General features: G+C 40.4%; 1 protein-coding gene across 1 annotated transcript in view; it reads right to left on the bottom strand.

Moving 5' to 3' along the window:
• rbms2b (RNA binding motif, single stranded interacting protein 2b) overlaps positions 1-14514 on the bottom strand; it is a 46000-nt gene that overhangs the window by 1721 nt on the left and 29765 nt on the right. The window contains exons 5-13 of the mRNA XM_036591355.1: positions 7410-7567; positions 7245-7324; positions 7017-7126; positions 6365-6411; positions 6113-6206; positions 3112-3162; positions 2904-3014; positions 2715-2795; positions 2534-2621 (exon numbers count right to left, since the gene is read on the bottom strand). Coding sequence (XP_036447248.1) covers positions 2541-2621; positions 2715-2795; positions 2904-3014; positions 3112-3162; positions 6113-6206; positions 6365-6411; positions 7017-7126; positions 7245-7324; positions 7410-7567 — 813 coding nt within the window. The 3' untranslated portion in view covers positions 2534-2540. The remainder of the gene's footprint in view (positions 1-2533; positions 2622-2714; positions 2796-2903; positions 3015-3111; positions 3163-6112; positions 6207-6364; positions 6412-7016; positions 7127-7244; positions 7325-7409; positions 7568-14514) is intronic.

The raw sequence follows: 14514 nt of genomic DNA, 5'->3' as shown, positions 1-14514 counted from the left end.
AGCTATGAGGCTAAAGTAGCTACATTTATTGGAAGCTAATAAGCATGTATTCAGTAACATATTCCAACACAGTACATAAAAAGTAAAGTATTCAGAATGTACTTAGAATACATGTTGATAAGGCAAATGGTAAAATCTCTGCTGATGATATTTTTATTAAATTCACACTGTTGCTTGTTTTCAGTGGTTGGCAGTTCTCTTCATGTTGTTCTTCTGTTAAGATATTTCATGAAAATATCACTTATTTAAATCAAGTTACAAAATCCTCAACATTATTTTGGCTCTCATCGCTTGCTTTAGTCCACTGCTCCTCCTGTAATCCTGGTTCCGTCTCATGAACTAAGCACACAATTCGCCCTGTCTTATTAGAAAAAGCTTGCAAACTCATAGGTAACAAATTGATTTCATTTTGAACATGTTCACTACTGAAGAGTTCAGTTCCATCAAGATAGAGAAACGTATACAGAAACACTGATGCACGGGTGCGTTCTATCCACTGATAATCACATTGATTTATCAGTCTGCTCAGGCTTTAGCAGGAACTTGTGTTTGTTAAGAAGACATTTATTGGCTCCCGAGTGGCGCAACCGTCTAAGCGTTGGCCCTATCATCAAGAGATCGCGAGTTCGATCCCTGGTGATGCTACAGCCATCCGTAGCCGGGAGTCCAAGAGAGCACAATTGGCCTCGCTCTCTCTGGGTGGGTAGGATGGCCCCCCCTCTCCCCCCATCACTCAGCGCGATGCTAGTCAGCGCAGGCGTCTGTTAGCTGACGTAACAGATCTGGCGGGTGGCGCTTTCCTCAGCTGTCCAGTGACGTTGCGTGAGCGGCAGTTCGAAAAGAAGCGGTGGTTGGCTTCACAGGTCTCGGAGGAAGCCTGTGTTGGCCTTCACCCTCCTAGCGTTGATAGTATCGTGTGATTGGGGGAGTCCTAACTAGCGGGTGGAATTGGAGACGACTAAATTGGGGAGAAAAATCGGGTAAAAATTAAAAAAAATAAATATAGAAGACATTTATTGTTTAAGACATTTCATGAAAATATCACTTCTTTAAATGAAGTTACAAAATCCTCTACATTAATTTGGCTCTCATCGCTTGCTTTAGTCCACTGCTGCTACCATAATCCCTGCAAAATGAACTAAGCACACAATTCGCCCTGTCCCATTAGAAAAAGCTTGCAAACTCATAGGTAGCAAATTGATTTCATTTTGAACATGTTCACTACTGAAGAGTTCAGTTCCATCATCCCTCAAATGAGTTTAGCAACACTGAGGTTAATAACTGGCTTGTCACAGTGCACTCAGGCTTTAGCAGAGGTGAATTTAATTTATGTGTAAAAATCGAGAAAATGCCATTTGACTGCAGAGGGTTAACCTTTAAAGGCATTTGCATATGTGACATGATAACATGATATCGAAAATGCCCCATTATCTTCATTGCTACTTTCCAAAACCACTGCAGCAACTTCAGCAGGTGTAAACGCTTTCCATGGCATTCCATGTGTCTCCAATGTCGAATGAATGAAGAATCGAGGGTTTCTAATGTGATGGGTAAGTCCTTAGATTTCCAGAGTCTCCATTGGTCAGTTTCACACAAAATGTAGGCAGACAAAAATCACCAATTACACACAATGAGAGACAGGTGATGCGTTTCTCAACACCTTAATAGCCTCGCGACTCCGGATGTGAGTCACATACAACGTCACGATAAGATGGACTTGAAAGGGCAAGTCTACAGATTCTGTGCTGGATTAATGCAAAGATAGAGAAACTTATATAGAAACACTGATGCACGGACAAGTCATATTCGACATTACATAAAAAACCTTGTGTAGGTTCACTGGTGGTTTTGGACAGTAAATAAAATGGCTATATTTGTGTTGTAGACATCACCATCTCTGGTTTCCGTCACCACCACTGTAAAGCCATCCGAGTCAGTAAGCGTCTCTACAATGAACTATTTCACATCAAACCACGCTGAATGACTGTGTTTACATCTGAATGTTTGAATTGCATGGAAATTTTGATAATTGGGTGAAGTTCCTCTCTCAGTAATCAGATAGATTTGCTTATGTGGTTTCTAACACTGTAGAGCATACATACAGAATCTGATTTGATTCATTTTCAAGACAGGAATAGCTAAAAATGTGCCTTGTGTTAATATGTTACTGTTTCCATTTCATGTTTAATACACTGTGCTGTTACATCCCTACTTGTTAGCTACATTAGCCTTGTGTAAAACTAAAGAAGCAAACTTCAGACACCACATGCTTTTGCTGACTGAATTCAGTTGGGGTAAGGAAAAAATTGTGTAAATTTGACTGTAAGATTTTTAAAATAATCTCTGTAAGCATAAGATTACTTTGCTTGTTGTTATAGCCACAGTCATACATCACTGATATACTCATATACATATTCAAAAGTCTGACATTTGTTATGATTTATGAGTTTATAAAGGGCGTTGGGGGGTATGCGGGCAGCTTAATGTAACACAGCCTCCTGCAAAAACACAGATACGGAGCAGAGTAACCCACCTCCTTTTCACTTGCCGTGCTGGTAGGAGTACGCTGTATGCTCTGTGGGCGTCTCTATGGCAACCTGCTGCTGCTGGACGGCGTTCTCCTGCAATTTCATGAGGTGAGCGTTACCACTGGTGAGTGATACAAGTCTTTCTGAAAACACTCAACACTTTTTGTCGTCATTAATTTGGCTCACCTCGACTGAAACGCTGGCAGGAGGCACTTGGGTGTACTGGGGTATGTAAGTCCCTTGCATAGCTGTGTTTGCAGGTATATACTGGAAACAGAAGCCAACATTGTCACTGTAAGGTGATTATGAACATACAGCACTCTGGGGGCTCTGATGTTGTGCTGTGTGCATTTGTGCCTCTGTGAGGACGCTCACCGTGCCGGTGCTGCCCAGGGACAGGTGGCTGAGTTGCTGGGTGAGAGGCCCCATCATGGCAGCAGGCTGGATGGACAGAGTGTGGTCCATGGTGGGCGTTAGGACCGTGCCCTGTGGGTTAGACATAGAGTGCGAGGGAGAGTAAGACGAATATGAACTGTACAGCAGGAACAGCAGTTTAATAGATGTCTCATCATAACTGACTTACTGTGGGCTGCATGAGGTATGACTGATGGTGCATCCAGGATGGATTGTGTACCTGCAGTACAGGAAAGGGCCACTGTCAGCACAAATCAGAGAAATGGATGCATTGAGACTAGTTTATAGCTGCAGCAATTAGCTGGATGTGGATTTTTATTGTCAATCGTTTCCTTAAAAAACATTCTAATGCTCTTTAACAGTGGTTCCCAAACTGTAATGATGTCAGGGGTACATCAAAAAAATTGACCTTTACACTGTGCACTTCCCAAAACGGCACAACTCCTGAGCAAGAGATCCTCACTGAAACGGCTTTACAGATGATGTGTGTGCATGAGTGATGAGTTTTTACAATATATATTTTTATATATTTTGTTGATTTTCTAATTGAAAGTAGCTCTACAGAAAACCTAATTATGGCATTTTTCTGCAAGTGTTACTGCACAATATGTATTTATTTGCTAAGTTTAACATATTGGAAAAAATTGAACACAAAACATAAAATGTGCCATAACTTTTGACAGGCTACATTTTACATTTAATCTTTCCCCGCTACATTAAATTCAGCAAATAAACAGTAATTGTGCATTAATATGTGAAGAAGTGTGTTCTCTGTAGAAATGTGTTTATGTCACTTAAAACATTAACAAATTAACAAAACTTTATTTGAGATAATAAAAAAACTTCTGAACTGTATGTGATCTGAATGTTAGTGAACATTTTGTTATTCGCTGTTCACTTAAGAGCCGCAGAGTCTCTCATACATACATATGTGCCTTCATATTGACCACTGCCTGTGCTGCTGCCTTTGTGATTACAAATGTAGAAGTAAGTTCATTGAGTGAATCACACCTATAATACAGACCGAAGATGGTCCATCGCAGTGAGTTTATAAGACCTAGTTTTTTGTTTTTGGATTTTCACACCATTTTCTAGCCAAATATAGGGACTGCCAATTCCACTCGCTAGCTAAGTCTCCCCTATCATTATCGGAGCAATTGGGCTCTTTTGGACTCTCAGGCCATGGATGGCAGTGGCATCACTGGAACTCAAACTAGAGATCTCAATACGGCCCATGCTTAGATGGTAGTACCACTCTGGGGCCTGTATATTATACATGTAGGCTAGAGCTAACTGGAGTTTGCTAATCGAGCTGCAATCCATGTGGTTTGTCACTTCTATTTAGTGCAAAAGGTTAGTGTTTAATTTGAGAGGATAGCATCCAAAACAAAATCCATCCTCTATGCTGGAGTATTCAAGATTTATTTATGTGTTTGTTTATGTAGCACTTTTTACAACAGGTGTTCTCTCAAAGCAGCTGTACAGCAATCTGGATCCAAGCCCCAAAGAGCCAAGGGCAAGAGAGGCTAGGAAAATCTCCCTAATAGCAAGAGGAAGAAAGCCTGAGAGAAACCAAGACTGAAAAGTGGATCCCCTCCTCTTTGGCCGACACTAACACAACAAAAGCAAAAAAAAAAACAAAACAACAATAACACTACAAAAGTACGGAGCCCCTAAGGGGCCATGGTTAAAAAAAAAGTTATTACATTGCGTTCCCTCACAAATGTTTTGCATTCCCTCGCAAAAAAATGCATTCCCTTGCAAATGTTTAGCATTCCCTTGCTAAATATATGCATTCCCTATAATCCCTATAAGCAAACGTAGGACCAGAGGTGCCCAACAACACTGCCTACATTAGAGCTTTGTTTTTAGCATATTTAACGTTAAAAGCTGTTTTCTCAGTTTCGCCAGTCTGTGCTGAGTTTATTCAGCTATTGTTCTCTGCAGTCTCTGTAAATGTAGCTTTTACTGTACGAGGACACTCAATCTCAGTTTCAGTTTGAGTCACTAATAGCATAATCATGTTTGATTTTGAGAAGCGACACTATGCCATTTATATTTCAATCCAAGATCAATGTAAAATTCAATGAGCTGCTTTCGCATTTGTGAGGTAGTGCATTTTATTTGCAAGGGAAAGCAAAACGTTTGCGAGGGAACGCAAAACATTTGCGAGGGAACGCAATGTCATTAACTTTTTTTTTTTAACCACGGCCCCTTAGGGGCTCCGTACAAAAGAGTTATAAATAAAGAATAAAGGTTTTGCAATACATATACAGTGGTGAATATAGAAAACAGAAAAGAAATTAGCCTGTCATTGGACAGGAGTATTTACATCAACCAATAATAACCAACTTATGTAATAAGCCTCTCATAACGACAAATTAGCATGAATACCAAAGAACTCAGTCTAAGACTGAATAGTTAGTGTCCGTCCAAGTACTAATATCATGAGGATGGTGAGTGGGGTATGCAGGTGAGGCTTGCTGCACAGCTGGAGGGTGAATATACAACAAAATTAACCAAGCCCAAAATACTAATGGCTTTTACTAAAGGTTTTGGCTGGTCAGAGTCCAGATTAAACATTATAGAAAATAATTAGTCTCACATTAAGCACAAACTAGCTTGGCAATGTTTTTCAACTTGCCAAGCTAGCAGAGCAATATTGATTCTTCTTTCTGTAAAAGGCTGTCTACAAGTTTACCCACAATACCTCAACATTTAATGTAATTAAAGGGAAAAGTTATCCGATACTAAGTTACTTTATCTCTTTGTCTCTTGCTAATTTACTGACTGATGATTTGTTATTAAGCCTAGCGTTTTGCCATTTTAGGCTTGGCTCATTTTTTTTTGTATGCGAGTTTATTTCACTGCTGTTGGAACAAAACCTCATATCTCCAAAATGATAACTTTAAAGGGAAAGAAAAAAAAAACATATTATACCTGTAATGTAATCAGATTTTTTTACAAGCAATTTTGTGCCATTTCTTTTGGTCCATTTACCATGAAATTTACAAACAACGTAAAGGGCAACAGTCATTTTCAAATCATATCAAAAACTCAAAAACAACAAAAACGTGTTTTTTTTGTTCTGACAGCAGTGATAAAGTGTATAGTGTAAGAACATAGTGTATATTTCCTAAATTGACACGTGAAACGGTGACAGCTCTGACCTGGTACGTTGATACAGGAGAATGCATGTAGGGAGAGATGGAGGTTTGTGTAATCATTCTGTTGGGAGTGATGCAGTAAGGAGAGGAGTAGAACCTGCAGGGGGAGACATACACACACATTCACAGTGCTTTCAAAAAATAGCTTTCATAACTCCATCTGTACCAATGACAAATTAATCTACACCATTTCACAAATGAGCCCAAATCAATACATCAATATCAGTATCTCTGTCTGATGAAGCACAAGCTCACCCATTTTGAAGGGCAGGAGTGGGGTCATACGTTAGTGTCATCCCACCCTGTAACGAGGAAAGGTGAATGTGAGAAACTGGGAACAGCAGAATGTTAAGCATTTATTTAACCACCACTAGACAGTGTTTTTCATGACTTGAAAAGGCAGTTTTACAATGTACAAAGTCACAAAGTTCTGGCTGTATCAGAAACTTTGGTCTTAACTCTTGCAATGTGATCGCTACTATGACACATATCTAAAAAGTAACCAACAGGGAGCAGTATGGAATGGCATGTGGGTGAGAGAGAAAAAGAGTGAGGATGATGAAGTAAAACAGGTGGTCAAACTTAAAAAATACTGCAGCTACTCCAGCTGTCTTTTGTCAAAACACGACTAAAGTAGCCAAAAATGCACAAAGAGAAACTAATCCATGAGGTGGAGAAAAGAGAGATAGATATACCTTCCTCTACGGATGTTAACCCAGTTGAGAGCAGAATTGCTAATATTTACGTCATATTTAATTATTATTATTAGTAGTACTGGTATTAAATTTAAAATTAAATTTAAATGTGTTATAGAAACGTTATGTGTGATCTTGTTTATAGTGTAGACATCCTGAAGTCTTTGTGACGCAATGTGATACTTCATTTAACTTCTCTCCCGGCATCTCACCGTCTCTCCATCTCGCGTCCACGGCCGCCCGTTCTGAAGATATTTCCCCGGGTTCTGCCGTTTCTTCTGCCCCCCGTCAGCGAATTTGCACAGCAGCGGCTCTGTAGGCACTGAACAAAGACCCAAGGATCATTTTTCAACATGAGCTTTCTCTAGAATTCCAGTAAATAAGAGGCAAAAGGCTTTCAGCATGACACTGAATGACAGTAATCTATAAGAGCCCAGTACCTGCCACTCCAGGTGGAGTCTTGATGTATTTGCCGTTGAAGTGCTGGATGATGGCTTCGCATTTCTCTGTTGATTCCATCCTGTTAGAAATGATATACCATGTCAGGTAATACTTCTGAGTGCTGCAAGTCTTTATTTCAGAGGAAGTAGGTGTTTGCTGTGTACCTGGCGAAGCCCACGCCTCTGCTGGCACCGTTGGCATCCCGGAGAATGCGTGTGGAGATGACCTGACTGAAGGGCTTCAGCATGCTCTCCAGCTCCTGCTCGTCCATAGACAGCGGCAGGTTGGAGATGTACAGGTTGGTGGGGTCCTGCTCCTGTTGCTGAAAAAAGAGACAAAGAGAGAGTGTTTCAAATCATTGTCATTTCAGTGTAGTTTGAGCATATTATTCCTCTGTTCCAGTCATGTGACCATATTCTTTCAGTCTTCTGCTGCATCCTGAAGGAAAGCAATGGTGAAGAATGGTTGGGTTTAATTCATACCCAGGTCCACATAGTTACTGATTTAAAGTCTTTTGCAGCTTAGAGGAGTGCCCCACACATGGAAGTGAGGAACTGATCTCCTCATTCATGCAGGAACTGCACCATTATACAGTACTGTGCAAAAGTCAGAGACTACTCTTCATTTATTTAATGGCCATTAAGTACAAACCCAATTCCCAAAAAGTTGGGACAGGGGTAAAATAAGACTAAGAATGTTGTGAAATGTTCAAAAAACATCTTAAACAGGTGATCCAATCATACATGGGTATAAAAGGAACAGTCCTTTATGACCACAGACGGGTTGAGGCTCACCACTTTGCCTAAAATGCTTCAGCAAAAAATCCAACAGTTTAAAAATAATGTTCCTCAGCTATGGATTGCAAGAATTTTAGATACTCATTACCATGCATAATGTCATTAAAAGATTCAAAGAATCCAGATAAATCTCTATGCATAAAGGGCAAGGCCAAAAACCACAAAAGAATGACCCTGACCCTCAACCCCTCAGATAGCATGGCATCGGTTCTGTCATGGATATCACCACATGAATCCTTTGAAAAACCACTGTCAATAACCACTGTCCGTCACTGTGGTCCACAAATGCAAGTTAGGACCGTATTATGCACAAGGGAAGCCATCCGTCAACAGCTGACTTCTCAGGAAGTCTGAAGGCTAAAGTTGGAAGGCTGACGTTGACTGATGCACAGTGGAAACATATATTGTGGTCTGACAGGTCAAACTTTCAACTTGTTGATGGAAACAGTAGACGCTGTATTCTTCAGGCCAAAGAGGAAAAGGACCTTCCAGTTTGTCACCAGCATGAAGTTCAAAAGCCAGGTCATGTTATGGTGTGAGGGGGTATTAGTGGGTAATCTACACATCTGTGAAGGCACCATTAACACTGAATACATTTTGAAGCAACATGCGCTGCCTCTTAAATGCTGTTTTTTTAAGGGATACCCATGCTTATTTCAACATACATACATGGCAGCATTATCAGAGAGTATGGGTGTTCGACTGCCTGCCTGCAGTCCAGACCTGTCTCCCATTGAAAACGTGTGTCTTTGTTACGCTCAAAATACAACAGCAAAGCCCCCATAGCAGAAAATTCCGCTTTCAAAACTGGATCAGTTTGGGTCTTTAGTCCCTATATATTGATTAAGTGTTGTTAAAAGGAAAGGTGATGTAACACAGTGGTAAACATGCTCCTGTCCCAACTTTTTTTGGAGCGTTCTACAGGCATCAAATTTGGGAAAAACAGAAGGTAAAACAAAAAATATTGTGTTTTGTACCATTTTCAACTCAACACAGGTCAAACTGTATTTAATAATTACTGCTTTCTGTTTTTATTAGCATTTCACATACTGTTCCAACCTTTTTGGAATTACGTTATACAAGTTATTCATTTCCAGGAGATACTTCTATGTAGATTAGATATAATACACTTGCATACTGAAGGGGAAAGTCAAAGGAAAACATGAAAAAATATGAGTTTCCAGAACTGGAGTTCAAAAAATGATTAAAACATGCATAGAGAAAACAGAATTCCCAACAACTGAGCAAGACCTGGTAGACCACCAAAAGCGTCATCATCAGATAAACAGTACTTAAATAAAACAGCAGTAATCAACCAGAACTCTAGATTCATATAAACACAACCAACACTTCACCTCACTAACCAACAACACCCTTCACTATAAAGCATACGTCCACTCACCACAGGAACCACTTTTGCCCAATGAGTTAAAATCAGACAGCTGAAATAAACAACACAGCAAACTTAAGAACCTAAACCTAATCATCATAGGCTAAAGCATACTGCCACAGCAGGCAGGAAATGTTTATGAACCATTTATGTCATACCTGTGATGACTCAATGCACTGAAGAAAACATCTGCTTTGACATTTGACAGAGCCCATTTTAGCTTTGGTAGTACAAGTGCATTGACGGTATCCAATTTGCGATGCTGACATGTTTTTTAAATTTGTTTTTGGCTTTGGATGGGTAAAAAAACAACACCCTCCACTCTATCGGGGACCAATTCTCTCTTTTAAACATCTACAGGTACATCCTTTGACCACAGTTGGATTCAAACACTGATGCACTGATAACAAAATGGTTGGCTAAGCACTGAATGAAGGGTTGATGACAAAGGCGGAGGTGGAGAACGTAATGATTTGATTGTCCATAAAACAATTATGGCACCCACAGAAAACAAATCAAATTTCATTATCTTTAAAAAAATATAGCTTTGTAAATACTATGTCCCCATTTGATTGGGTATTGCCCCTGGATGGTAGATCGGCAGGTGGAGGAAAAGAGGTCTGTAGACGTGGCACATCACGAGAGAGGAGATGTCCAAGCGGCTGTACCCTCGCTGAACTCCCATCAATCATACAAGTTCAGGCCGCTAAATCCTCAATACTAAAGCACAAGTGGCTCTGAGGCTGCAGACAGGTCGAGGGTGTGAAACCTGGAGGGCAGGGAGTCAGAGAGAAGAACTGCACCTCCACACTGCACCACCACTGCCAGCTTCAGTCTCCAGGGCTCTCAAACGAAAAAACAAAGACTCTGAGGGAATGTGTGTGTGGGGGTGTGTGGTGTGTGTTCGAAATATTTCATTTTCACAGCAGCCTTAAATGGAAGTAAGTCCAGACAATTATGCAGTGACTAACGGCTTCAGAAGCAGCTTTTTTCCTCTTTAGATAAAAGGTGTCAAAATAACTGGCTGGAAGATGTTCAGGTTGTCAACTCATTACCATATACACGTCCTAATTGGCTCCATGTGCTGCAGCATAAAAGCCCATAGAATAATATGCATGCGCTACTATGCTCAGCTTTCTCAACTTGAGATTAACTACGGCCACAAAGCTGGGGGTTTGCATGTGCTTTGACCATTACTCCAGTTTTCACACTGTGTCACTAATAGACAGGAAGCCTATTTCTACCTTTCTAACCCTGCAAAACCCTCCAGAAACTGTGCAGTAACAGAGGTCTTACAAGTTTACTGCATGCCACACTGTAAGAGATGATGATACTTAAATCCTAGCCAAATTCTGTAGCTGACTGCATGATTACAAAGTACTGTGCCAAAGTAAAAGACTACCCTTTCATTTATTTAATTTTCAATTCATTTTCTATTAATTACAAGTTATTTATTTTTTCAGGGCCAGAAAAAAAGCAAGAAACACATTTAACAGAAATTTACACAAAAGCCTCCAACACTTAATATAAAATCAAATCTATCAGCATTTAATTGGTCCACTCTTTGCTCTTGTGCTTCACTTCAACCATCCTTCCAATCTTACAGCTTACGGGTTACAGTTGTATCCTCCCAACAAATGCTGTTCCCAAAGGTCTTACTGACATTGTTACCCTTCAAGGAGACACTAAATGAACTAAATTAAACTAAATTATAAGAAATAGACAAAATAGAACTCCTGACAACCATGCAAGACCTGGTAGACCACCATGGTAAACTGACAGCATCAGATAAACATCATTTAAAGCTGTCCTCTTTGAGAGAGAGGAAAAAATCTCCATTGTTGATTCAGATCTGAAAAAACTCCAAAGGCATTTCTGCCCATTCTTCCACTGTGAGAAGACAACTCAACACTATGAGTCTGAAAGGATGAACAGCTGCCAAGAAGCCCTTACTGAGAAAAGGCAAGGGAGATTTACACTAGGACACCAAAACTGAGATGTGGAATGAGGCTTGTACTCAGGAGTACTTGGATCATGAGAAGCAGAAAATGCAACCAATACCTATGACTGAACTTTGGAGGTAATATCCCTACAGATGTCTTAGAAAAACTCACAAATCTTAAGACTTGTCTTAGTAAGTCTCACAAGTTAAATGGAGGGAGACACTAGATACTAAAAATATTTAGTTGAGGATTCTGTGTGATTTTCTGTCAATTATGTTTTCTTCTTTTTCTTCTACTGAAAAATGAATAACTTCTACTTAAAGCCCACTTTGAATGGAAGTTAAATAAACAAAGGCTGACTTTTACACACTACTGTATGTTAAAGATGCTCTGATGCAGGCCTTTCGTCCGAGGTAATGACTACATTCTGCTTGGTCATTCCTCCATCTCCACCTGTGCATTTCATTGTCACCATCATTATTGCCGCTGCTATCTACTTGTGGCTGGAATGAGTCATCTCATGCCAGTCTTCTGCTGGTGCATCACAGCAGCAGTGACATTCTGAGATTTAGATTTTTACTATAACTTTATCGTAGACCATCTTTGCTCACAAAACACAAAAATCACAGTGCTTAAAGACCACAGATTTCACCTCATGAACAAAGAATTCTTTTACAGTTTCTGATATAACGTAAGATCATTAGAAACACATCAGAGGATGTTTTACAGGCAGAAAAAGTCATTATATTTTCATAGAAGATAAGGAAAAAACAAGAGATTTGCCTGTCTCTTAAATGGTATGGTGTGATGAATCATGCTTAATATGGTCAATATGGCTGCTCAACTCCTGAAATTCTGAAGTCGATTCCAATTTCAAGTGTTCGGAATTGATAGCGTCTATTCCAAACTCAAGACATGAGGAAGGAGTCTCCGTGTGGTCTCGAGTCCAAAGCTCTGGAATTCCCAAAAGCCTAGAATCTGAGAATTGAACCTTTTTGGCACTAATGACGAGGCACAGGCTGACTTTTAAAAAACTGAACAACTTAACAACCATAGTTCTAAAATATTAGGCTTAACCTAAACTGCATCATAACTGAATTGTAGGATTGCGCTGAATCCTTGGACACAGAACACTTCATTATAGTGTAATATATCACCAAGTTCCAGTCTAAAATCTAAAGATATGCCCAGACAGCTCCGTTTAGGCTTAGGTCCTTCAGGGCTAATTACAATGTCCTGGTCGAATTCATTTTGTTGTTCACCATTTCAGCAACTCTTGGTGTCAATGGTCTAAAACAAACCACAAGGATCGTAAAGATAGCTGAGCGACACCGAACCTGCAATTCACCCTGGCGGTGCTTTGCATATTCATTACGCTGGTGCGCGGACGAGATTAAAAAGCTGTAAATTCATTACCACTTCATCTCCATGTCATGAATAATGGATGCGTAATTGCGGTGACCTGCAATGAAGGTGATTTTTTTCTCACTGATCTCATCACTTCTTGAGACGAGGCATCTTTTCCCACACAGCGAACGTGAGGCGCAAGAAAGCCCACAGCGCTCTCCACATAAACACAGTCACTCCTAAATAGGTCAGGCCGCTAAAAAGCTCCAAAATGGCTGTAATTAAGTCTGCAGTGGAAGGTAGAGGGGCAGAGATAAGTGGGGATTTCTATTCTGGTGAGAGCGAAGGGAGAAAAGCTGAGACCAGCTGCCCTACACACTTTAACCTGGAAATATGCAGTGAGGGCGGTGACGAGGGTGCGAGTGATAGAGGCAAGCTGTGTGCTGGCCTGAACCAGGAGCTGCAGTGAGGGACAACTAAGCTACAATATGGCCAATAGGGCTGACTCAGAGAGAAACGGAGAGAGAGAGAGAGAGAGGAGAGAGAGAGAAAGAGACAGGGAGACAGAGACATGGAGGAAGAGAGACAGTAATGTGGAGGGAGCAAGAGATGGGGAAAAGAGAGAGAGGAGAAAACAAGTGAGAGAGAGAAAGAGAGACGGGAGAGACAAAGATGGGGGAGAAAGAAATGGGGAGAAAAATAGAGAGAGGGACAAAGACAGAGAGAGACCCTGGGAGAAACAGAGACCTGGAAAGAGAAACAGTGAGACAGAAAAGGACAAAAAACTGTAAGAAAGAAGAAGCAAAGGAGAGAAACAGTGAGAAAGACAGACAGAATAAGAAAGAAAGACAAAGATTATGAAAGACAGAGAAAGAGGAAGAAACATCTTCATTTCTCTTCACACTTCTTCACTCTTCTTTACACTTCTTTACGCTTCTTCACACTTCTTCACTCCTCTTCACACTTATTCACTTCTCTTTAACCTTATTCACTCCTCTTTACACATCTTCACTCCTCTTCACACCTCTTCACCCTTTCTCACTTCTCTTACACTTCTTCACTCCTCTTCACTCCTCTTCACACCTCTCACACCTCTTCACCCTTTCTCACTTCTCTTACACTTCTTCACTCCTCTTTACACTTCTTCACTCCTCTTTACATCTCTTCATTCCTCTTTGCTCCTGTTCACGCCTCTTCACTTATTCATTCTTCTTCTTACTTTTTCACTCCTCTTCATGCGTCTTCACTTCTCTTCACACTTATTCACTTCTCTTCACTCCTCTTTACACCTCTTCACACTTATTAACTTCTCTTTACACTTCTTTACTCCCCTTCACTCCTCTTTACAACTTTTCACTCCTCTTCATTGTTCTTTGCCCCAGTTCACTCCTCTTCACAACTTCTTCACTCCTCTTCACACTTATTTCTCTTTACACTTCTTTACTTCTCTTCACGCCTCTTTATACTTCTTCACTCCTCTTCATTCTTCTTTGCTCCTGTTCACTCCTCCTCATACTTCTTCACTCCTCTTCCCTTCTCTTTACACCTCTTTACTCTTCTTTACACTTCTTTATTCCTCTTTGCTTCTGTTCAATCCTCTTTACACTTCTTCACACCTCTTTAAACCTGCTCACTCCTCTTCACACCTGTTCACTCCTCTTTACTTTCCTTTACTTCTCTTTACAACTCTTTACTGTTTATCATATATCGGTACTCCACTTTAGATCTTTTTACACATTTTTACTCCTATTCACTCCTCTACACACCTCTTTATTCCTCCTCTCTTCACTCG

This window comes from Colossoma macropomum, unplaced genomic scaffold, assembly GCF_904425465.1.
Source record: "Colossoma macropomum unplaced genomic scaffold, Colossoma_macropomum, whole genome shotgun sequence".
In the NCBI taxonomy this organism is placed as follows: Eukaryota; Metazoa; Chordata; class Actinopteri; order Characiformes; family Serrasalmidae; genus Colossoma; species Colossoma macropomum.
The sequence above is the reverse complement of the archived record's forward strand: the minus strand, read 5'-3'. Positions and strand labels throughout refer to the sequence as shown.